The sequence below is a fragment of the Zalophus californianus genome, chromosome 8 (assembly GCF_009762305.2).
Source record: "Zalophus californianus isolate mZalCal1 chromosome 8, mZalCal1.pri.v2, whole genome shotgun sequence".
Taxonomy (NCBI): Eukaryota; Metazoa; Chordata; class Mammalia; order Carnivora; family Otariidae; genus Zalophus; species Zalophus californianus.
Window position 1 is genome coordinate 51,746,793 of NC_045602.1, and position 24,814 is coordinate 51,771,606.

General features: G+C 49.4%; 1 protein-coding gene across 18 annotated transcripts in view; it reads right to left on the reverse strand.

Annotated features, from left to right (window-relative positions):
* Positions 1-24,814, reverse strand: part of DYSF (dysferlin) — a 206,020-nt gene that overhangs the window by 7,744 nt on the left and 173,462 nt on the right. For all 18 annotated transcript variants that reach the window (XM_027621360.2, XM_027621378.2, XM_027621374.2 and 15 more), the window contains 10 exons: positions 17,832-17,960; positions 17,376-17,531; positions 15,736-15,827; positions 13,080-13,250; positions 12,285-12,427; positions 10,401-10,540; positions 9,100-9,188; positions 8,739-8,834; positions 8,108-8,249; positions 3,856-3,955 (listed from right to left, as the gene is read on the reverse strand). In XM_027621360.2, coding sequence (XP_027477161.2) covers positions 3,856-3,955; positions 8,108-8,249; positions 8,739-8,834; positions 9,100-9,188; positions 10,401-10,540; positions 12,285-12,427; positions 13,080-13,250; positions 15,736-15,827; positions 17,376-17,531; positions 17,832-17,960 — 1,258 coding nt within the window. The remainder of the gene's footprint in view (positions 1-3,855; positions 3,956-8,107; positions 8,250-8,738; positions 8,835-9,099; positions 9,189-10,400; positions 10,541-12,284; positions 12,428-13,079; positions 13,251-15,735; positions 15,828-17,375; positions 17,532-17,831; positions 17,961-24,814) is intronic.

Below are 24,814 nucleotides of genomic sequence, written 5' to 3' on the forward strand. Positions count from 1 at the left end.
AAGTACATATTAGTGCTTCATTCCTTTTTATAGCTGAATGCTATTCCATGGGATGGATAGACCACATTTTGTTTATCCAGTCATCTGTTGATGGGACACTTGAGTTGTATCCACCTTTTGACTAATGGGAATCATGCTGCTCTGAACACTGGTGTGCAAGTGTCTCAGTCTCAGTTTTCAATTCTTTTGGGTATAGGAAAAGAACTGCTAGGTCATCTGGTAATTTCTGTATTGGGTTTTTGTTTTTTTTTTTTGAGGACCTGCCAAACTGTTTTCCACAGCAGCTGCACCATTTTACATTCACACCAGCATGTCTGAGGCTTCCAACTTCTCCACATCCTCTCTAACACTTGTTTTCTGTTTTCTGCTTTTGTTTTTCTTAGAGCCATCCTAGTACATGTGAAGTCATATCTCAATGTGATTCATCCGGCCATTTTTTCATCTGCCCGCCTAGTTCTCCAAGCAGCCATCTTTCTATACCATTTATCTACTCATCCATTTACTCCATCATCTCCCTGTAATATAGCTCCATCTACATGGTTGGACTATATAAAAATGGTATTCAACTATCTTTGACCTATAAAAACAGCAATTTCATGTGGTTTCACCTAATCCAATCACAATAACATGATGAAGTCAATGGGATTGGAGCATAACTTGCTGAAGGGATTACATGAGAGAGATAAATCTAAAAAATGTTTTCTGAGGCCAAATTAAAGAAATTCTTGAATACCATGCAAAAGAGATTAGATTTTTTTCAGTGTGGAATGCTCAGTTACTGTAAGTATCCACCAATGGGATCTATTTTTCCAGTTTTCTTTCTTTCCACTCATCCACTTATTCCTCCACCAACCCATCTGCTGTGATTTATCTCTGTCCCTCCATAGCTGCCATTTGTTGAGAGCTACACCTATCCATTAATCAGGCTATTATTCTATCCATCCATTTGTTCAATTCTGTATGAGCGTTCATCTATCTATCCACCTGCCCACATGTCTCTCCATCCCTCAAGTGTAGATGAGTGTTTATTTCCCATTTTAAATATGGTCCTAATATAACATTAAGAAAAATCAGGATATTAAACCGTGTGTGTGTGTGTGTGTGTGTGTGTGTGTGTGTGTGTGTGTGTGTATAAAATTATCCCAGTATGATCTACATAAAAGACTGCAAGGAAACATTGTATAATCTCTGGATTGGCAAGATGATAGATCTTATTTATTACGTTTTTAAAAGTAATAAATATTTTTAAAAAGCAAAATATGTCATTAAAAACACATTATGAAGAAGAAAAAAGAAACTTTATGAAGTTAAAAGTAGTTTTAATCGTTTTATTTTTATTTTTAAAAACAAAAGACGAGCCCGTTTTGCTTTTTTTTGAAGTTTTCTCATTCAGTAAAAATGCAGCTTTCTTTGTTTTTCTTTTTGAAATTAATTTTCTGAAGTTTCACCTCATAAAGAAAAGGTTGATAGAATGATGCCAAAAAAAACTGTTAAGTCTGTAAGCAAAAAAAGACTCCATAAAAAAATTAAAAAGCAGTTGAAAAAATGGGAGGAATTATTTATAATGTGTCCTTACTATGCAAAGAGCTCTGAAAATCAAAAATCAAAGACGGGGACGCCTGGGTGGCTCAGTTGGTTAAGCAACTGCCTTCGGCTCAGGTCATGATCCTGGAGTCCCGGGGTCGAGTCCCACATCGGGCTCCCTGCTCGGCGGGGAGTCTGCTTCTCCCTCTGACCCTCTTCCCTCTCATGCTCTCTATCTCTCATTCTCTCTCTCTCGAATAAATAAATAAAATCTTAAAAAAAAAATCAAAAACAAGATGAACAAAACCATGAAAATAAAATCCCACCAATAATACGGAAATAAGTATATTTTCAAAGTTCTACCTCACAAGTAATGAAGAGATGCGAACAAAAATTAAAATGAGGTGTCAGGCAATTTAAAAAAAAAAAAGGTAACACTGGTAGCAAAAGTGATACAAAAAGGGCAAGTACAAGAAAATGTACAAAGACTCTAAAAATCTACTTACAGTTCAGGAAAGATATGCACAAAGGATTCAGAGATGTGTGCCTAAGGGTATCACTCACATTGGAAGATCCAAAGATGAGCTGAGGACCCACCAAGAGAAGATTAGTTAGGCAGAATAGGGCCCAGTGAGAGGCAGGAGTTAAGTATTATGATGCAAATATAAACGTGGGCAGGTAACTAGCAACAGAAAGGATGTGCTTGAAATATTAAGTTTTCCCCAAATATCAGGATATAAAACATTATGTGTGATAAAGTTCATTTTGCCATATATATGCCATATATGTAGGTATGATTATATATGTGTGTAAATACACACATAACATACATGTGTTTGCTTATATATGAAATTATACGTGTGAACATAGGAGTGGAGGTTATCTCTGGGTAGTGAAATTTTAACACATAAGCAAAGCGAGGCATTGTTGATCCATATTTTCCAATTTTCTACAGGAATTATGTTTTGCAGGAGAATCAGTAAAATAACAAAAGTCCAATCGGATGCCATGGTTTTGACAGCCTGCATCTTTTCCAGTGCCATCCTCTGAATGTGGGTGACCAGGCGGGGGGCTGCAGGGGCAGGCTGACCTCCTCCTCATCCCTGCTGGAGCCGCTCCTCAGAACGCCCCCTGCAGGGGCCGAAGGGCTCAGCACAGACCAGCTCACCTTTCCGCAATCCAGGGCCAGCCAAGAAGGGCTCCGGTGATCCATCCAGATCCACCCTGCTCCCAAATAGCAGAGTGGGCCAAGAATCAGGACTCCTGACCTGCCAGGCTGCCTTTCTCACGAAGTCCACTTTTTTTTTTAATTGAATTAAAACTCTCATCCCATAAAATGTACCAATTTAACCATTTTAAAGTGCAAAACTCAGTGGCTTTTAGTATATGCAGAGTTGTGCCCATCTAATTCCAGAACATTGTCATCACTCCCCAAAGAAGCCCCATACCCGTGAGCAGTCATTCTCACTCCCCTCCTCCCAAAGCCTGGCAACCACCAGGCCACCTTCTGTCTTGGGATTTGCCTACTGCTGATGATCCAGGTGAACGGAAGCATACAATCTTAGTCCTTTTGTGACTGGCTTCTTTCACTTGGCATGTTTCCAAGGTTCATCCATGTTGTAGCATGGATCCGTATTTCCTTTCTTTCTGTGGCTGAATAATATTCAATCGTACGGCGAGACCACACTTCCCAGGGAACTCTCAGAGTTGTGACAGGGCTGTTACCGTCCTACCTGCTGGCCCTGTACCACCATCCTCCTCGCCCCACATCTCACCCTGTCTTTACCACATCCTCCAGCCCAGCACTCCCTGCTCCCAGCTCGGGTTTCTGCACACTTCTCCCCCACCAGAATCCTGCCCTGGGGGCCTGGAGGATGGAGCCACGGTGGTGGCTCGTTCACTGATCACTCAGGCACAAGCATGAGGACTGACAAGAGCCCCTCAACTTACTGGGCCCGGCTTCCCAGTCTAGACAGGGGTGCAGGTGGGGGCATCCCGTCGAGGGTGAGGCCAGACAGTCGGTGACATTGAGCTCATGCTTGCCCCGCCTTTGACCTGTGCCTTCCCCTCTTCCTGACCTGCCTGCTACCATCCACGTAGCCTGGCGTTCCATGCCACCTCCACTGACAGGCCCTCAGGCACCCCTCTGTGTCCCAGACCACACTCAGCACCAGGGAGCAGTGACCCTGAGCTCCCTGAGATCAGAGAGTAGGACCACTCCTCCTGCCAGCCTTCCTAAAAGCTGCACATGCACACACGCACACAAGGCGGGGGGGGGGGGGGGGGGGGGGCCTCTGGGTCAACTCCCAGGGCGCCGGAAACAGTGCTCACCCAGAAAGTCATCAAAGGAGAACTTGTCGTTGTCCCAGATCTGAAATACCACTCGGGCTGGGATTTTGCTCTCAGTCTTGTCCAGCCTCCAGAAAGCATCCTGGCCCAGGAGAGGAAGCAGGGAAGCAAGATTAGAGAGGCTGGAAGGCTGCCCGGAGGAGGCAATGAATGGGACATCTCTTAGGACTTTGCCAGCACCAGGTCTTGGCAGGAAGATTGCTAAGATACCAACGGACAGTGTTCGAGGACCCAGGAAGGAACCCTGCAGGCTGACTTCATGTGACGTGGCTCCTTGAAGCCTCCCAGTGCCATGGGCGGAGGTTTCATTCCCATTGTACAGATGATGAAGCAGAGACTTGGAGAAGTTAAGAATTTGCCCAAGATCGGGCAGCTAATAATAATAATATTAATCTGTACTTCCTATGTTCTAGCCCTTTGCCACTCTGAGCTCATTTATCCTTCCAACAACCTGTAAGGGAGATGTTGTCCTTAGAGCTGAGGAAGCCAGAGCAAGGAACTTGTCTGAGTCAGACTGCTGAGAAGTGACGAGCTGGGGTTCAAACCCAGGCAGGCCATCAGGTTCCAGAGCCCTGCTCTCACTTCTAAATCCTGCTTTGCCCCTGTGCTCTTGTGGAACGGGTAGGCCGGCTGGGAACCTGGGGGCCCCCACCCCACCCGAGCTGTCACCAGAAGGATCCCCCTGACACACTGCAGTAAGGGGCGACAGTAACCCCAGCTCCTTCCTTGCCACGGCCACCCACCCCATCTTTAGCTCCAAGAGCTTGCCCTGGGGCAAATCAAAAGCTCCCAGTGCTGGGAAGTTCTCTACCCTCCTGCTCTCCCTACCCCGCCTCCCTGAGACCACTCGGCCTGGACCAGCATTATCATGGGCCTCTTCCCACAGAAGCCTCCTAGAGCAGCTGAGGGATACGGACAGGCATGCTGCGGCCGGGGTTCACCCCAAAGCCAGGCACGCTCCACCCAAAGGACTGTCCGTGGGGCTTTTCCACTCATGCTTGTTCTCTGCCCTCAGTTGTAGCTTTTCCTGAGTGAGTGGCAAGGACGGGAACCATTATGACGATCCTGCAGACCCTGGGGGCCAGATCCTGAGTGTGCCAGGTCACAGCAGGGGCCTGGAACGAGTCTCAGGGGACAGACTCTATGGGGAGTCCGGGAGAACTGCTGATCACAGAGGGTTTGCCTGTGCCTGGGTGCCCTGTGCCCACAGCCTTGCTGCCCAGCCGGGACTGCACCTCCTGTCTGGCCACCACCAGTCACGCAGGCCCACAGAGCTCCTGGACCAAAAACCATGCCCTGTGAGGAACGGTCACCTTGCAAAGCACACACCACTGCAGCCTGGACCACTGCCTGATTTAGCGAGGGGCTCGGGCCCCCAGCTGGCCCCCATCTGGTGCCTCCCCTCTTCCGGGCCCCAGCCCTCCTGCAGGTGCCTCCCTTCTCTGGCGGGGCTTTTATGGCCAGCTCCGCAGGCCCGCCTGCACAGGCCGCCAGCATCCTCCATTCCTCTGGCCAGCCCGGTTTATGGGCTCAGTAATGAGCCAGAGGTTCAAACGGCCCCTGGTGGGAGCAGCTGCGCTGGGGCTCCAGCCTGGGGAATGGCCCCCCAGGTCCCAGGCGCTCATTACGCTCCCGGTCTGGGCCCTTTTACTAGCTGTTTATTTGCAGGGTGGGTGCCTGACGTGCAGGCAGGCCCCAGTGGGTGTGCTGGGCTCCAGGTGGGGAGCCAGGCCGGGGCAACCAGCGGTGGTTCAAAGCAGCCGGATGAAAGGAGACCCTTGTGCTTTATGACAGTCTCGTCTGGTTAATGGGGTCCCCGGAGGGCCTGCCTGCCAGAGGCCCCGAACCCCTCGGCAGAAGGCTGGCTCTGCGGGCAGGACTGGGGGAGCCCAGAGGCTGTGCGGTACCCCCGCACCATCTCACTCCCAGACTCAGTCCTTTGGCCCAGACCAGCTCATTGGTGCCCCACTGTGGGCACAGCTTCACCTGCCTCCTAGGCCCCTTCTCCCACAGAGGGACCCCCCTGGCTCTTCCTGGCTCAAGCCAGGTCCCTCCTCACTCCCCTGGTTGACTTCAGAGCCTCCTCCTCGTCTTCTGACCTCCTCCACACCCCCCCTTCAGCCACCTTCTCCTGGAGCATGGCACCCCACCGTATTCCACTGCCCCTGCCCCTCCCGGGGGGCAGGGGGAGCCTTTCCTGGACTCCCTGACTCCTCTGCCTTGGCCCCCCCCCACCCCCACAGCCCTGCTGGGCTTCTCATTCTTCCCAGGCTAGCCCCAGCCTATGGGCTATGCCGCGGTGGGCCAGCCTGATTCTCTTCTTCCTTGCCAGTGCTTATGATGGAGAGATGGAACTCCTCCACTGCTAGAATGGAAACACCTCAAATTGTTAACCAGCAGCTCCAGCTGGGTCCTCAGCAGTTCCAGCATCTCAGCTGACCTCAGCATCACGATTGGCTCTCTCCCTCCCCCTGTGACTTTTTCTCCCACTCTCTCCCCCTTCGCTCCCTCACTCAGCATAATGGCTTCTTCCAGCCTTTTCCATTTGTCTCAATTCACCTGCCACAGTGCCAGGAGATTCTCTCTTCCTACTTTGTAGAAAAAACAGAGCCTCTGCTCTGCGTCCTGTGCCTCCTCGCCCACATCCCCATGTGTCACAGGGAAGAGGGTAGTCCCACCTCCCATTTAAGCAGGGCCCTCGGCATCTCTCAGCCTCGGTTTCCCATCCTTGTCCGGCATGCCAAGCACAGGAGACAGGATGCCTGAGCCCTCCCGGCCCCATTCCCTGCCCCCACCCCCCCTCTGGCCACAGCAAAGAGATGCAGTGCGTGTTTGATTTGGAGCTCTTCCCCAACAAATGCAACATTTGCTTTGTTATGGAAACAACCCGTGATAGACAAACACACTGGGCAAATGCAAACAAGATTAAACCTACGAAGAGGCTAGGCTTTCCTTGACTGCACAGAACCCAAGGCTGTTGCTAAATTCTGCCTTCTGGCAGGCACTATGCGGCAATCCCTGGGTGAAAGCATGCATTTAACCTTGTTTAACCCTATTTTCTTTCGTTTGATGGTTTTAGACTGTTCACTGGAATGTTCTGGTTTCTCTGAAATGCAAAGGATCCTATGTGTTGGGCTGGGCAAGGGTCATGAGGGAAGGATGAAATGAGGAGAGCCAAGAAGACCTCGGCAGCGCCCAGGAAGTACGTTCTACATTTCCCTTCTTGAAGCCACTCAACCATTCAGAAAAGAAGGTGTCGCAGAAGCTTGGAGGCTTTCAGCCTTGTGCCACCTCAGGAAGGAAATCGGAGCAGTGGAACCAAAATGCCAGAGAGGCATTCACTTTGTCCAGTAGAGAGCACCTCTGGGTGGGATGCAGGTGGTCAGAAGCTCCAAGAGAGGCGCTCTCTGCCTCCAGCCAGGCCGGCTCTGAGGCCTCCCTGTGCTCCGGGGGCTCTCTCCAAGGGCAGGTGCAGCGCCACCAGGAAGGAGGCTACCTGCCTCAGGCTCTGCCGACGGCAGGAGAAAAGAATTTACCATCCAGATGAGACCTCAGTGAGGAGCTGCTGAAACACAGAGAGCTGAGGTCCCGGGACCCGCCTCCACCCTCTGGCTCATGCACCGGGTCCCCCAGGGGCCTGCAGCTTGCAGTGAGGGGAGGGAGGGAGGAGGGCAACGGCTTCCGGCCTGGAAGGCCTGAGCTGTGCCCAGTAAGTGTCCAACTTGGACAGTGACCACAGGCACCAGACACAGAAATGTGGGGAACGATGTCACACGAGGGACTTAGCTGAGCAACCCCAATCCTGCGGACAACCCACCTACAGGTGAGGCCAGCCCTTTGGAGAAGCTCTCCCTATGGGGTCTGGCCCCACTGCCCCTTCCATAGCCATGCTCGGTGTCCCTAGGAATGTTCTTCCCACTCTGACCCTGCGACCCTTCCTGCCGCTTGGTTTGTCTGGGGTTGGGAAGAAGGCAGTAGTTAGGATCCGCACCAAGCTACAGATGGTGGTTGTGGCACCGGGGGGGGGGGGGGGGGGGGGAGTTGGGGGGGCAGCGATGCTATGACAGCAGTAATGGTAGAGTTGGCAGACGTGGAGGCGGGGAGACAGGTAACGGGGCTATGGCCATGGGGATTCCAACATCCGGGGGCACTGGTGAGGGGTGACAATGGCAGGGCAATGATACCCACAACAGAAAGCCCTGGGACTAGGCCACTGGGGATGGCACGCGCTCACCTTTTTAGAGACAGTGCAGACTTGCTCAGCAGGCAGGTAGTCAAAGGGGAAAATGAACCTCCAGTTAAAGTTGCCTTCGCCTCCCAGGGACCGATAATGCACATCCGTCTTTTGCTTGTGCTCTTCAAAGCCAACCATCCAGCTAGACAACATTTTAGAGAACATGTCTAATTAAGGCTTCCACCACAATACGCACCCCCCAATTAGGCAAATGAGGAGTTAAAAAGGTAAATGCACTCGGTAAAGGATAAAGCAAAAATAATCCGCCAGAAATCTCTACAAAGTACCAATGTTTTAATTTTAAAACAGTCTAACTTCTCTCTTGAGGGCTATCCGCAAACCTAAGGTCAACCCAAAGACTTGTGTAGAAGAAATCAGTGGGAGAAGGACTCACCAAAGGCAGGGACCACCCCCATAAGGCCCTCCTTCCTTTCTCCCTCCCTCCCTTCCCTACACTGGAGCCCCCCCTTTCCACCACCCCAGCGGCGCTCTCTGCCTCCAGCCAGGCCAGCTCTGAGGCCTCCCTGTGCTCTGGGGGCTCTCCCCAGGGGCAGGTGCAGCGCCACCAGGAAGGAGGGAGCAGGGCAACACCATGGGGCTGGAACAGGTGAGAAGGCGGATGCCTCCCTACCCTTTCACGTAAATATCACTCATCTTCTCCCCCGTGATGCTGAGGTCGTCCAGGATCACGTCCTTTGTGTTCCAGATAATACACCGCAGGAAAAACCTGTGGAGAGGAAGGGCTCAAGTCTACATGGATTTTCCAGCAAAGGGTGGGCCATCTTTGACTGAGAAGCCAAGAGGCTGGCTCACCCAACAAGACCCCAGTGCTTGCCTGGCTGGGCACTTAGCCAGGCCCACACAAGAGCGATGCCCTCTGGCCCGAGTGGCCCAACGAGTGGCCCAAGAGCAACCTCCAGGTCCCACCCACAGCGAGCCGCAACCAATCCGCCACTCTGCTCAGCTCCAAGCCTCTGACTGGGGTAAATCACCTTCTGGCTCTCCGTGGGGTGATGTTGAAGGGAGGTCCAGGCCGCCCCAGGGCCTTGGGAAATAAGTCGATCCACATCTGCAGCTTCCCCTGGGGAGACATAACCCTGTTCTCTCCCCACCTTTTTCATTCCACCAACACCTACCAACCACCTGCTCTGTGCCACAAAGGTGGGGCCCAGGACGAAGAACACCCAGGCCTTGCCCCAGAGAGCCACCTCCCCCGCCCCCCCCCCCCCGAGAGCAGGTGCCCTACAGGGAACTCCAGGGCCAACTGCAGCAGTGAGCCCACTGCCCACAGGCTGATGACTTGAGCCCAGGCCTGGGGGGTGGGGGTCAGGGCAGGCTTCTCAGAGATGATGATATTTGAGCTGAGTCTCAGTGTGCCAGATGGACAAGGGGAGAAGGGCTTTTCCAGCTGAGAGAATGGCACGTACAAGGTTTTGGAGGGTCAGAGAACACGGTTTATTGAGAGGAGCTTCAGAGGATTTCCACGACAGGGAAGTACTCCAGCTGCTACCCCTCGGCTCCCTCCCTCTCCGTAAGCTCCATACTATTTCTGTCCCCATCTCACAGAGAAAGCAGGGACTGAAGTCACTTCTCCAGGGCACATAGCTGGAGACTGAAAGCTCACATCAACACCTGCTGTGCCACTTTGGGGTGCTGGCAGCCACCCACCAAGGGCAAGAGAGCTCAGTCCAAAGAGCAGAGACCATGTCCCCTGCATGTCTACAAAGGCACCTTCACTGCTGCCTCAGCCCTTCTCTGCCTGTTGCCTTATCTCTCCTCCTCCTCCAAAACCCAGCCCTGAGCTCACCTCCTCCAGGAAAGCCTCCCAGCCTCAGTCCTGGGCCAGCTGTCCCTCTGCTCACCCTCCCTCTGCATGGAGGATGCCCTTGACCCTCCTGATGATCACTCTCAGTGACAGCTCTGCCATTCTGTCATAGGGTGCCAGTCGCCCTGTCTGAATCCCCCACAGCAGCCCAGCCCCATGCCAGCCACCTGGATGTCACCGGCGGGTAGTAGGGGGGGCATCCTGAGGCCAAGCTGAAACAGTGAGGCTTGTGAATGACTCATGGGAAGTCAGAGGCCTATCCATGGCTCAGGCTATTCCCCAGGTCCTGAGATCTACAGGAAGCCAGGGGAGGCCAGGCCCAAGGGGTCCTCTTGTAGGCCAACAGTGGTCACCACTCAGACTACGGGAAAACATGTCAAGGAGGGATTGGTCAAATCCTGAGTTCCCCATGGGTGTCCTTGGGGGTCGGGGCTGGCTGGGGATCAGGGTTCGGGGGCCCTGTCCTACCTGCTCAATGTCTGGCTGCAGGGGGCTGTAGAGGGGCCGGGACTCCACATGCTCAGGGACCAGGCCCAGCTGCCGGAGGACATGCAAGGCCAGGCGCTCTTCCACAGGGCCCAGGTGTGGGTTCAAGACGCTGGCAGACTCTGCTCCAGAGAAAAGACAAAAAAGTTGCCAGGGATGAATGAGCAAGGGATAGTGGGGCTGCCTGGAGGCCTCGGGAAGCCCCTCACCCCCAGCCAAGACACACTTCTGACCCTCAGGTCTTACTCTGCAAGGGAAGCCTCACCATCCACTGGCTCCAGCTTTAAAATCCAGATTCCTCATTGCCATCATTGCTACCAAGCCTCTTCTATAAAGCTCTTTTTTTCCACCAAAAGCTCACCCCTTCCAGGAAGCCCTCCCTGACTGCTCCAAACTCTGAGCCTCAGCAACCTCTACTTCCAGATCAGGCATCTAAATGCTTTCAGTACTACTGTTCTCCTGTTCACACAATCTGTTCTACAAGGAGCAATAGCTAAAATAATAGCAAACACTTATAAAGCACAAACCAGGCACGGGTCTTCATAAATCTTAACAGGTTCTAGCCTCATAATAACCCTGGAAGGTAAGTGCTGTTATCATGCCCGTTTCACAGAAGACAGAAATGAAGCACAGAGCAGTGACACCATTGGTCAGCAGGGCAGCCGAGATGACACCCTCGTTTAGGAAAGGCACGGGACCGGCCATGAGCACCCTTCCCTTCCACCTTGTGTTTTCCAGGGACAGCTCCTACGTGCTAGGGAGTGGGTCAAGGATTGGTGCCGTGGATGGGATGAGGACACAAGGGTGGTTCTGATCCAGACAAGCCTGGCCAACCGGCCAGCCACAGGAACCTGGAGCCCCCACAACAAAAACTTTGACTTGGGGGAGGAGAGTCCACGTGTGTCCAACCACACAAGGACACACACCGGTATGTGCACTCAGGTGTGCCCGTGTTCAAGAGCACAGATTTTCATACACACATACACACACACACACACGCACGCACACACACACACACACACACAAGTTCATCTAACAAACCTGCTCTGCCCACTCTAACGGGTGCCACAAAGGAAGTGGCACAGCATTGCAGCAGGACCCCCGGGCCAGGGGTCTGGCTCTGCTCCTAACTGGCTGCGTGACTTTGGGCAGGTCGTTAGGTACTCTTGGCCTCCATGGCCTCATCTGCAAAAATAGGCAGATGCGGGACCTCACCATCAATAGCTTCTGGCTTTCCTTTCTTATGAATGTATGACCGTGAGCCCTGGTCCCCGTGCTACAGGGGCTCACAGACCAGCGAAGGAGGAGGAGGGGCTGGGGATGGGGAATCAGAGCCACCCTTCCCTTGTATAACCTCGGCACCAGCTCTGACGTCAAACAGCTCTGAAACCAGCAGGAAGTGAGCCCCGCCCCGGGCCTGTAAACACCTCCAGGGAGTCTGAGCGGCTCCTGGGGGGCAATGTAGGCCTGTGGACATCTCAGACACACAGGGGGGCATGCGGCAGAACTCTCAGGCGGGAGCGCTGGGCAGATCCAGGGGCAAGTGTGGAGGCCGCAAGGCTTCCTGCCTGCCCTGTGGATGTTTTAGGTACAGGAACTGGGAGTCAAGGGTTTGGGGGGGGGGGGGCGGTCGAGGCGGGGATGGCGGCTCAGAAGATACCCGGAAGGCCAAGCTGGCAAGCTAGTGCAATTCAAGTAGAAAACGGTCTCAGAGGTCATCTGGACCCCAAATTCCAATTAAAGTCTGAGCACCCAAAGCCAGAAGCAAACATCCTAACCATGACCTTGACCCTGGCTTCACGCTCACCCCTGACTCCTGAGGTGACGGAGAGCCTGCCATGGTTCTGGGGTCACGTGGCAGCTCACCTATTTCTTCAATGGTATATTCTTTATCCTGAAAGAGCACACGGCCTGTGAGGTACACAGGAGCCTTGAGTCCGCGTTGCTGGCAGAAGAGGTGGAGAAGCTGGGAAGGACGGAGCTGGTCTCTCCACTGGTTGGGTCCAGAGCTGAGGCCCAAACACAATCAAAGAAGAGACCCTTCAGGGTGCTGCCAAGGGGTGCGCGGGAGCCTGTGCACCCACCTGCACAGCCCCCCACCCTTCACTTTTACAGTGGGCACCCTCACCCACCATGACAGGGGGGTGGGGGTTGGCCGCCTGACACACAGGGAAATTGAGGCCCAGAGACAACAGGACGTGTTTAAATGCATACTGAGATGGAACCTAGATATTTTCAATTTCCAGATTGAATCAGACCCAAATGAGACCCAAACTGGCAAGAACGGAGCAGGGGCTGTCCACACATGAGTTCACCTGACACAGATCCCCAGACGCTCCACTGGGGCCCGTGTGACCCACGGTCTGCCTCCCTTCTCCTCTCCCTCCTTCCTCATTCTTCCCTCTACAGGGGCTCGGCAGTATCTTAAGGAGAGCTGGGTTACAACCACATGATGACGAGCCAGTTTCTTAGAGTCAGACAAACAGGTTCAAATCTGAATCCCACCACTTACAAACCATAACATCTCTGGGCCTCAGGCTCCGTACAGTGGGGACAAGACTGAGCGAGAGAGCACCTATCCAGTGCTAAGCCCAGGGCTGGCACACAGTAAGTGTGCTCAGGATTCGGGGGGCAGAAGAGCAACCAGCCCCTTGCACCTACACACAGTAGGTCTGTGGGAGTCCGCAGCGAGCCCCAAACTTGGACAGCAGCCTATTCTCCAGGTCGATGACTGTCTCCCCGATCTTTTCATCTTTGGAGAGGAGGTCATAGTCATAGAGTGTGATCTTCAGGTCCTTCTCCAGAGGCAGAGTACAGGTCAGCTCGAACATCCTGCAGGGGGCCCAGGGCAGATGTCAGGGTGCTGCGGGCTCCCTGATGCTGTCGGACCCAGTGGGTGCTCAAGGGAGGGAGGCCTGAAAGCCTTCCCTGGCCCGCTCCTCCCCTTCCAAGAGTGGCCCTGGAGTCCACCTCCTCGGGCCTCTGTACATCTTAAAGTATTAATCGCAGCACTCTACTGGTACTGGACTTTTCTGTCTGTGTGTGTGTGTGTACGTGTGGCACGTACACACGTGTATGTCACACGTCCCCAAATAATCTGCGCTGAGCATAGAGTAGCTACCTGCCTGTTGAACCACAGAATGAACAGATGAATTGGAACAGAAAGTCACAACTGAAGCTTCTACCAGGACACCGGGAGGCAAGAGATGTGAAGGTGCCAGAGCGCTGGAATTGACCAAGGGGGTGACCTGGGACCCACTCTGGGGACACTTTGGGCTTTACACCCACTTGCAGAGTGGGAAGGAGGATTTGGGAAGAGATTTCTTTGGAGGGAGCTCCTGCTGTGCTCTGAGATCCCCCCATCCCCACTCTGAGGTCAAGTGTGGAGGGATAGCCCCCTTTCCCCTGAAAGAGTTCCCTGCAGGTGGGAGGCACAAGCCTGGCACCTGACTCCTACTCAAGGAAGAGAAGGCAGCTGGCCGCAGAGAGGTGGAGAGAGAGACGGCACCGCTCCCGTCCTGGCTGGGCCGCCGTGAGGCCAAACGGGAGCCACTTGGAATCCGACCCCATGGGACCTGGGGCTCTAGCCGTAAGACTGTGGAGAGGCCCATCTGAAAAGGACCATCAGTAAAGGGCCGTGGCATCCACCACTTCCCTGGAGCTTCAGTGGGTGGGCTCAAAGGGGCTTTCTGGAAAGCACTCACAAGACAATAAATCAGCTTTCAACATTTCCCACCCAGAGAGTGCCCAGAAAACACAGGGGCAGTGAGCACATGGGGCTCTCCTCTCTTAGTCCCCTAGTCCTGGCCATGCACGATCCAGAAACTTCATGGCTAGTCGGGGGGTGGTGGGAGACATTAGATAGGAAAGGGAGGGAGGCAAAGCCCCCTCCTTCCCTGCACACACATCCACACGCCGCGCGCAGCTACACCCAAAGTGGACCCAGCTGGGAAAGGGGGTGACTATCCTAGATGGAGCCTGTCAGGTTCATGAGTACACACGAACGGGCGTTCGGGTTAGCACCTTGAGACTGGGTTTAGGACAAAGCAGACTGTCTAAAAGTAAGCAGAAAAGTCACCTGTCTGCCACAGTTTCCACTCAAGAAATGAGGGCGGTAACCCCCACCAAAGAAATGTCTACAGGATATAGGCAGACAAAAACAAACTTGTGTTCTCATTACGTTCCCTGAGCTGGGCTTGTTCAGCACATGAGTTATACAAAGAAAGAGTTTCTGCACTCACTCCCCCCACCTTGCCCTGGGGCCTGACACACACATCCACTCCAAACAGGCCCAATCTACTGCCCGGTCACCATGAGCCTGGGGCCTCAGGCCGGCCACCGGCTACCGGAACTCTCCAAAGGGAGCCCCTCCCCACCTACTTCCCTCCCATTCCAGCTTGCGGGGGGCTCATCCCTGGCAGGAGGGCAGGCAATTCTCCAGGCTGACCGGCTCCTTGCTGCAGGCCTGAGTGCCCACAACCAACTCTACAGACACCGGTTTAAGAATTCAAGGGGTCACCTGACAGTATCACAACAACGCACCTTCTCCCACCGGTGCTAGAGAAACAGCCACCAACTTCCCTCTGTGATTCTCCCTTCTCCAGCCTAAATACGCTCACATCCAGACAGCAAGCAATTCAGGATGCCTGGGAGCTATGCCCATGCAAGGGGCCCGGATTCTTCCTCCCCTTGTTCTTAGATTTCAAGAAGCATTTTACTCTCTTCCTCTGTCTACCTGCGAGAGACGAACACGCAACAATGACAGATGACAATGACTAAATGCAACATGGGATCCTGGATGAGATCCTGGAACGGTAAAAAGACATCAGTGGGAAAAGTAGCCAAATCCTAATAAAGTCTAGAGTGTAGGAAATAGTAACGCACCACTATTGATGTTTTAGTTTTGACAAAGTGAACCATGGGTAGGTAAGAGGGAAATGGAGTGTGAAGGATATACGAAAATTGCGCTTTCTTTGCAGCTGTTCTGTAAATCTAAAACTATTCTAAAGTAAAAGTTAATCTTAAAAAAAAAAAAAAGAATAATTAGCAAATACATGCTCTGAGTTTCCATTTAGATTTCTGCTCTTTGAGGTAACTGTTTATGAGATTAAGTAGGAGCTTCGGCCAGGACTCCAGCCTTCAGCACATCATGAAGAGCGAGCCGAGGTTACGCCCCTACAGACGTGCAAGATTAGGGACTACAGCTTTGCCTCAGGAACTGGGCACTTCCCAGTGGCAGCCACATCTCCCCGCCTGGGGCTGGGGGTTATCCAGATTGGTACCTCCACCCCCCAGACCCAAGCTGTCCCCAACTTACTTTCCAAACACAGGCTCCAGGGTACAGGGAATGTAGTTATCCTGGTCACTCATAGATTTCTTCCCTATGGAGATCTTGATGTAAGGATCACACTGAGGGAAGAGACAGGAAGACTTAAATGAATTCATTTTCCCAACACATCTCCGAGGCTTCTTCAGTCCTCTGCCTCCCCATGAGGCTAGGAGGCCAGCCATCAAGAAGCTGCCATCCTGCCATGGTGCCAGGCCAAGGGCCCCATCCCGCACACCACCACACCAGTTGGCCCTGACGTGGACTTCTGGTCACAGTCCAGCAGTGGAAATGGGGAACCTGAGTCCTCCATACTCCCAAAGCACTGCCCCATTGGGAGAAGGTGGGTGAGGGCAAGGCTCACATCCTCAGAAACACTACAGCTTGTATTACATATGTGACTGAGCCAGCTAGGGTCCTCTCTGTGACCCCTGCTTCTACAGATCGAAGGGAGAGAGATGGCCAGGCTTCATCAGCCTAACCCAGCCCAGGCTGGCCTTCCCCACATGCCTCCAGGAGCAGCTGGGATCAGAGAGTGCTCAGGGCCAGTCACAGCATAAAGCAATCCTGAAGTGCATGAACAGACCATTGGCCACACCACATCTTAGAGGCCATCATGGTGCCTGGGCTGGGGATGGCTCTTTTCTGCCCTTTGACTTCCCAGCAGGGCAAGGCCAGCTATGACTTCTCATGCTGAAAAGCAGGCTCCAGGGATAGGACAGTAGACCTTCACCCACCACAGCCTCAAGGACACATGCTAGGCCTGTACCCAACTCAGGGGATGAGAGAGGACCCAGCCCCGGACCTCTGAACTCCAGTCAACGCCGCCTGTCCCTCTTCTTTCCTCTTTCTCTCTTTCCAAGTTTTCTCTGCCCCTCCCCAGCCATCTCCCCAGAGCTCCAGACTCCGGCCCTCCGGCAAGTTCCCTCTTTGCCTCAGAGCCAGGACCAGAGTGAGGCGATGAGGTATTTGCCTCAGGCACAAAATATTTGAGGGAGTGCCCCCAAAACTCAGTAATGAAGATAAACAAATTTTAATGCAATATTTAAAAAATTAAAGTCAATGCCAACAGGCCCTGATGAACAAAATGCTAAATTTTAAACAAGGACAGGATCAGAATTACGGCTCTTCCCTTCTGCCGCAGGCTCCAGCGCGGCTAGGGGCACAGCACCATTACCGAGCCCCTTCCCTCCCGCCCACGCCCGCACCAGCTGAGGCCCGACGTCGGCCAAGCCCGGCCTACACCTTCCCCGTCGCTTCCTCTTGCGTCTCCTCCTCGTGCCTAACAGTCTTCTCACAAACTCTTGCCACGTTTTTTTGGCCCATCCTAAAATACTATTTTCTTCTCCCTCCTAGCCTACCAGAACTCCATCGATCCTTGAGAATCCTATTCCTTCCGCGAAGCCTTTCTCACGATTGCCCAGTCTTGCCCTGCCCGGCCTTCTCTGACCTCCTAGAGCACTTGGCCCCTGACCAAACTGCCTCCAGTCACTCCTCTCAGTGCCGGGTGTGTTTGGCTGGTTTCCGGGGCTTACTGTGAACCCCCTGGGGGAGAGCTGTGTCCAGATTCTGCAGCCCGTTTGTGCCCCAGCCTGCCGTTCTGGGAGAGCCGAGAGCTCCAAGAATGTTACCTTCCCATTGGGGTCCTTGGGCTGCAGGCCAAATGCTCGGATGATATAGATGCGGACCAGGCACTCCTGAGGCCCCTGGGCAGCCAGCTGGTGGAACTGTCTCGGGGGCATGGGGACGGCCGGGTCTTCTGGGAGGGGGTAGATTTTGAAGAGGCCCTGAAAAGAATGAGGGGCCAATGCGTAGACCATCATCATCACCAACACCACCACCATCATGACCATTACCATCATCTCTGTCAGAGTCATCACACCTGAGACCACCAAGCCCACCGCCATCTCTTCACCACCATCAGATTCTGCATTGACGGCGTCACCCACACAGTCACCATGTGCCAACATCAACACCACGCTTATTACCGTAGTTACCACAGGAGCCCTGCTCCCGCCCCCTTCACTTATGGCTGCCACCTCACAGTCTCAGGCCTCCCGGGTAGGGACACGTCCTCAAGGACGTACCTTAAACTCCCCGATAACAGATGGGTCCTCCGTCTCCTCCTGAGTCTTGCCCCGGTAGAGCTTGAAGGTGTTACAAAAGTCAGACAGGCCCTCAAAGGCCTCCACGTTCTCCAGTTGCGTGTCGTAGACCTGCCACACGTGGGGCCGAGGAAAGGGGAGGAGGGAAAGAGAGAAAGGAGAGGGCCAGCCAAGGAAGAGGAAACAAGACAGTATGCAAGTGAAGACGGAGGAGGCACAGAGAAGAAAAGGAGGGGAAAGGCCGTGTGCAAATTAGAGGGGCAAAGGCAGGTCGCCGCGGGGGGCGGAGGGGAGAGCGGCCGAGGACAGAGGGGGAAGGACGCAGGCGGAGATTAAAAGGACGCAAAGAGTGGAGAGGAAAGGGAGAGGAAGGTGGGGGACAGGAGGGGCAGGAGAGGGAGGAAGAGGGGAAGACATGTTTCAGCACCATAGGGAACAGTTTTCTGGTGAATCCAACGTTCTAGGTATCTAGGAGTCATCACGTACCCGGCTGGTGTATTTTTTAAGAGAATAAAACCAAACAAACAAATGAAACGTTAATTGACATTTTATTTGAAGATCAAGACAGAACTCTGGAAAATTTATAGGTCTGTGTTTCAAGCCACAAATGCTCCCTGTCCAGGACAGCCAGGCGACCTGCGGTACCAAACACCGGGCCGCGGCTGCTTTCTGAGCACTACTTTAAATTTGCGAACTCAATGTGTCTATTCCCTTTCCTCTCAAAAACCCACTGACTTCTCTTTGTTAGAGGCGTGCTTTGGAATTGCTTAGGCTTAACCAAAGCAGCAGGTGTCTATTATTAGGTAATAAAATGTACCTAATAGCGCTATTTAAAACTTAATACACATGCTAAGTTGGTTACACCTGAAACTGACAGCCAAGATGCTCCAGGTCAGTTCCCTTGTCATACTGCTAAGTGTTATTCCTCATTTAGGCCTAGCCCCAGTTCTGTCCCTTCCAAGAAACAATTAATGATGCAAGCGAGGCAGGTTCGTTATTAAAAATTAGAAAATATGAGTAAATATAAAGAAAATGTTATTATTGTCTTGCATTTTGATTCTCAAAAATAACAACTAGTTATTTGGTTTATATTTGATTTATATTACCATATATTTGGTTTATATTACCATTTTGAGTATATTCTTTTTTGTTTTGTTTTGTTTTTTTGAGTATGTTCTTGATCTGTTTATATAGTTTAATCATTTCAAAGGACAGTTCCTTCATTTGTCAATTTGACCATTTCCTCTGTCCCAGGTCCTTATTTCTGCTTTTATTTTTATTATTTTGTTCTTCCCACTGCCTCAAGGGTCTTTTTTTTTTTAATTATTCTTTATAACTTCTTCAGTTGAAGCTTTATTTACTTTGCTCCCTCTATTCTGATAAGGAAAACGCTTATTGCTATGAAATTGTCCCGCTTACTACTGCCTTGGCACATCCCATTTGTTTTGATTGTAACGTTTTCATATTCATTCTCTTGGCATGGCACAATTACAGTTTTATTTTTATTCTTTGATCCAAGAGCTAGATGCTTGTTTTTCATTCTTTTGTTTTAATTAAGGTAAGCTTTTAAGGCTATAAACTTCCTCTGAATGCTGCTTTAGCTATAACTAGTGAGTTCTAATATGTAGCATTTTTTCCCTATTTCCCAGATATTCTGCAATTTGAGTTTGTGCTTTTTCTTTTGCCAAGAACTGTGAAAAGAGAGGTTTGTTGTTTTTTGTGTTGTTGTTTTTTTTAATTTTCTAGATAGGAGAGAACTTTTGGACTTTTGATCTTGTTATTAAGTTCTCATTTTATGGCATTATAATCAAAAAACATTGTCAGTAGTTGGCCACTTTTTGAATTGTATTAAAGTTCTCTACAGGATCTGTTACATGGTCCGTCTCTGGAACTGTGCCTCTGTTTTCAGGCTACAGGGTTCAGTCAGGTGAATAACTATGCTGCTTTTCTCTATCTTCTTAATGTTTGTGTTCCCTCGACCCTGACATGAACCAAGAGGACAGAAAGATAATCTCCCCCTACCTACTATTTCTTTCCTGTATCTCCTATAATTTCTGTTTTGTAAATATTGATGTTGTATTATTCAGCATATACGTATTCTCATAACATAGGTCTTCTCATAACATAGGTGTTATCTCGTGGAATTGCACGGTTTAAGTGGAATTGCACGGTTTAATGTGGTAAAGTGTCATTCTTTGTCTCATTTAAATAATTTGGGGGACCTGAGTCCACTCTCATCTAATAAAAAGACGGTGACTTCTACTTTCTTTTCATTTGCATTTGCCGGGCACACATTTTCACAATCTTTCATTTTCAACCTTCATGAATCTCTTTATTTTGGAGTTAGATTTTGCTTTGAGATCTGATTTAAGTTTTGTAATTAGTGAGTGATTGATATGACATGCATTGATATGACCCATATGTTTGATCTGGGTTTATATTTATATTATATCTACATAGTCATATAATACATTTATGTTACATTTTCTAATTTCATTGATTTTTTTTTTTTTTTTTACATCTTTTCCTGCATGGTCTGTTTTCTGTTTGTGTGTGTGTTTCTGATGAGCTGAGTTCACATTCTAATGTTATTATAAATTTATATATACAAATAATACTCTAAGTCCTGTATGTCTTTAGGGACAGTATTTAAGAGTTCCCTACTATAGCAATGATAAAATGGTGGAATCTTATCTCCCTCCCGCTCCCTCTCCCTCACTCAGTTTTAGACAGCATTGTCTTCCTTAATAGTTAATCTGTACTATTTACTTATAATTTGCTTATACTCCTCTTGTTTGATTTGCTGATTTTAAATACTGTCAACTCTATCTGTTCCATAATATGGCAATCCATGTCCTTACTCTGTGTCCCGTCATTTTTCCTCCTTCTGGCCCTAATTTTTTTAAAGATTTTATTTATTTATTTGAGAGAGAGAGAGAATGAGAGAGAGAGAGCATGAGAGGGAAGAGGGTCAGAGGGAGAAGCAGCCTCCCAGTCCAGCAGGGGAGCCCGATGCGGGGCTTGATCCCAGGACCCTGGCATCATGACCTGAGCCAAAGGCAGCCGCCTAACCGACTGAGCCACCCAGGCGCCCTGTGCCTAATTTTTGCCAGTTTTGTCACTTCCACATTTTCACTGTATATATTTATATTCTGTCCTGTTACCCTAATCCTTCCATTTATTTTCATTGGAAGTCTAAGGTAAAATACGATCACAATCAGTCCCTTCATTCTGGTCTTCCCAGTTATCTCCTAATTGACCAAGTTCATTGCCTCAGAGCTCCTCAAGATGGGGGCATGGCATCCATACCCCCACTTCCTGAATATGCACCGTGTGTGTGTATAGCTCTCGTGCCTGAGGGGCGGCTGGGCTGAACATAAACCCCGGGCCCCCTTTTCTCTCCTTGATGATCTTACACATGGTGCTTTACTGTCTTTGGGTATGAAATGTTGTGGAGAAACTGAAGCCACCTTGTCTTATTTCCTATTTTAAAGAACTTAATGTTTTGTAGGAGAAGAAAGTATGACTACCACAAAAATTCTTTAGCTCTAAAGTCCAATAACATATACTAGGGTATGTCTCAGGGTTGACCAATCTGGGTCGATTTTCCCTGACACCCAGTGGACCTTGTAGTATGTATACTCAGGTATTTTTCTGACAAGGCTGGTGACATTCCATTAAACTCTTCAATGTCTATTTGTTGTAGTTCATCGTTTTGGTTGTCTTTCTTAGAGACTCCAATTATGCAGGTGTTGGATCTCCTTTCCCTGACTCCTAGGTTTGTCATTTTCTCTTTACCGTTTTATACCTCTGGTTTTTTATTTCCATAGCATTTTGCGGACTTTCATCATTTCTGTCCTCTGTCCCCTTCCTGTGTTTTCCAAAGTGGCCATTCCGCCCTGCACTTCTTCCATTTTCATGTGATCTTCTCCTTTCCTGAATACTACGAGTTCACAGTTCATCTCTTCTTATCTCATCATCCCTTGAGTTCTTCCATTTCTGCCTTGATTCTGACTGTCCCACCTCTGAAAAGCTCACAGCAAAGTATTTCATTTCATCTGCTCCTTGGCAAAATTTTTCTGGTGGGTATATATATCCTCTTCTGTTGGCTAAGTTTTGATTTACATTTTCTTTTTTTCATGGTACTTTTGAATTAATGCCCTGATAGTTTTTTTCATGGTATTTTTGAATTAATGCCCTGTCACTAAATGGGTTGGATTATCCTAGCTCTGTAACTTCCTTTCTTCCAACCACAGAGGCAGACTGCTTCCTGCAAATATGGCTCATCTATGTGATTCTCGTGTGGCTTTACTTTCTCCACTTCTCTGAACCAGACCAAGTCTGAGAAGCATTTGTCGCCAGCCTGAACCTGACTCCAAAGTTCCCATATCCACTGTTGTGAACGAGGCAGATCACTTCTATATTTCATGGTGAAACTCAACTTCAGGAACTATTTTTTAACTACTTATTGTGGAAGTTTCCAAGCACACACACAAAAGGAAAGGTAATAGATAATAAGCACCCATTTGCCTATAACCTGTCTTCAATAATTCTCAACATTCTTCTATTAGGAAGGATGGGGTTTTCTGAGATCAGCTACCACTATGACCTTTCATCATTTTCTCTTCATTTACTGCCGAGTGGCTTCTACCCAATCTTGGTTGCCTTTGGACAGCCCTTACATGTATTTTGGAGTCTGCGGGTTTTATTTGTTTCCAACTTTTACTGAAAATGGAGTTTGTGGGTTTGAATGATTTCCAGAAGAAAAGGGGAAATATGCTGACTTATGCAGCCATGTTCATACTGGAAGTCTCAATAAAATACTTTTTAAATTTCCAAGTGGTTGGCCTTTTTGTTTAAACTTTTGTTATTAATTTCTCATTTTATTGCATTTTAATCTGTCTTGTATGATTTCTGCTTTTCGTAATTTACTGCTAAACTAATATGTGATCAAATTTGGTAAATATTCTCTGAGCATTAGGAAAAATGTATTCTCTATTTTTTTAAATTATTTTTATTCTCTATTTTAAAGCTATTTTTGATGTAACTTAAAAAATATTTTACCTCGTTATTCAGACCTCTTATTTCCTTATTTATTTACTTTCTGCTTCATTGGCCTAGGAGAGAGGTGAATTAAAATCCCTACTGCAACTTTAATTTCTCTCATTTCTTGCTTTTATTTGGGTGAGGTATGAGTTTACATCTTCCTCCCATTTTTGCTTTAAATATTTCTAAGCTTTATTGTCCTGTACAGGACTATTTGGGCATTTTCTCATTGAGACATGTATCTTTTATTCATATAAAACATCCCATTTTGTTTCCTTTGCTTTTTACTTTAAATTATCTGTTTCTCTTTTATTGGCACTTGCCTTATTTTGTGTGCCAAAATATTTATTTTTTAGATATTCTACACTGTACTGTTTTAGACCTACCTCTTAAGGACAGTCTAATGAATTTTGAATTTTATATAGTCTAAAGGTCCTTATCACTCAATAGAGAAGCTTAATACATTTTCATTTTTTAGGAAAACAAGTAGGTATTATTCTCTTCCTGTGGTGTTTTACTATGATTTCTGTTTTTTATGCTTTCTTGTTTGTATCATTTGTTTTTCTATGTTTTGCTACTGACACTGTGAGTTGTATATTTCCTCCAGGCTAGTAATTTCCAAATATGTTTTTTCCCTCTATCCATCGTGTTCTCCATTCTCTCCATAATGCTACAGGCTATTTTTCAAAAACTCATGGTGGTGGTGGTGGTTTTCTTCTATTTCCTTATCCTTAAAGGACCAGTGTTCCTTCCAGGTCTGGTTTTTCCCCCAGAAACAGGTTGAATGCATCTTGTTTTGGACGGTCCATGTTCACTTGGACAATGTCAGAGATCTCCTCGGAGAGGTCAGGCTGGAGGGCAGGATGCCAGTTCCATGTCCGGCATCTGAGGGAGCAGCAAGGAGGGGGGCCAGGGCCATGGGCCTCGCTAGCAGGAGTCCTCATTCTTGGTTTCTCTCATTTTCTGGCATAGCCACAGTACCACATGCCAGACCTAATGTGTCGGACCTTCTTCCTGGTACACAAATAGTTCAGTCTCTTTGCCCAACCTCACACACCCAACTGCAAGTCAACGAAGAACTTGCTGCCTAAGGAGGCCTGTGCCTTCGGGGCCACTGCTCTTCTTGTCTCTGCACATCCAGGCCTCCAGACACAACTCACCCAGAGGCCCCCAGTGCATCAGAGACAACTCTTAGCCACCTTGTAGAATCACCCTCCAGAGTGGCCACCCAGGGCTTTCAGCCAGCAGAATAACCCGAAAGCCCAGACCACCCACCACTCCCACTGGCCTCAAATCCCATTCAGCTGGTCCCCTTTGGGGTGCTCCTTGGGCCCCTCCCCTGCATCTAACAGCCTTTGCATACCTTCTCTAAGCAGGCTTGCCAGATAAAGCAAGGCAAAACACAGGACACCCACTCAAATTTGAATTTCAAATAAATAACAAACAATTTCATTAGGTAAGTCTCATGCAATATCTGAGGCCTAAGACATACTTATCTAACAATTACATAAGATACTTCTACTAAAATATTATTCCTTGTTTATCTGCAATTCGATACATCCTGAATGTATTTGGCAACCCTCTCCAGGGCCCTCTACAATTCCTTTGGGGTGTAACTTTGAGTCACCTCTGGTTATCTTTTTAAAAAGCAGTCTACTTTTAAAAAGCATAATTGTATTTGTGGAATTTCCTCAAAATACCAGAATTTGGCTGACTCATCCCTGGCTTTGTTTTTGTTTGTTTGGTTGGCTTTGGGGGGTTGGGGGGTTTCTTTTCTTTTTTCACGGAAACAAAGCTTGCCATATTTTTATATTTGCCAGGCAATTTCTGTCCCAATTGTAGGGGTGAAGGAATCAGAGCTACATTCTCAAACTGACTTTCCTTTTTATTTTAACACAAATTTTTTATTATAGAAAAGT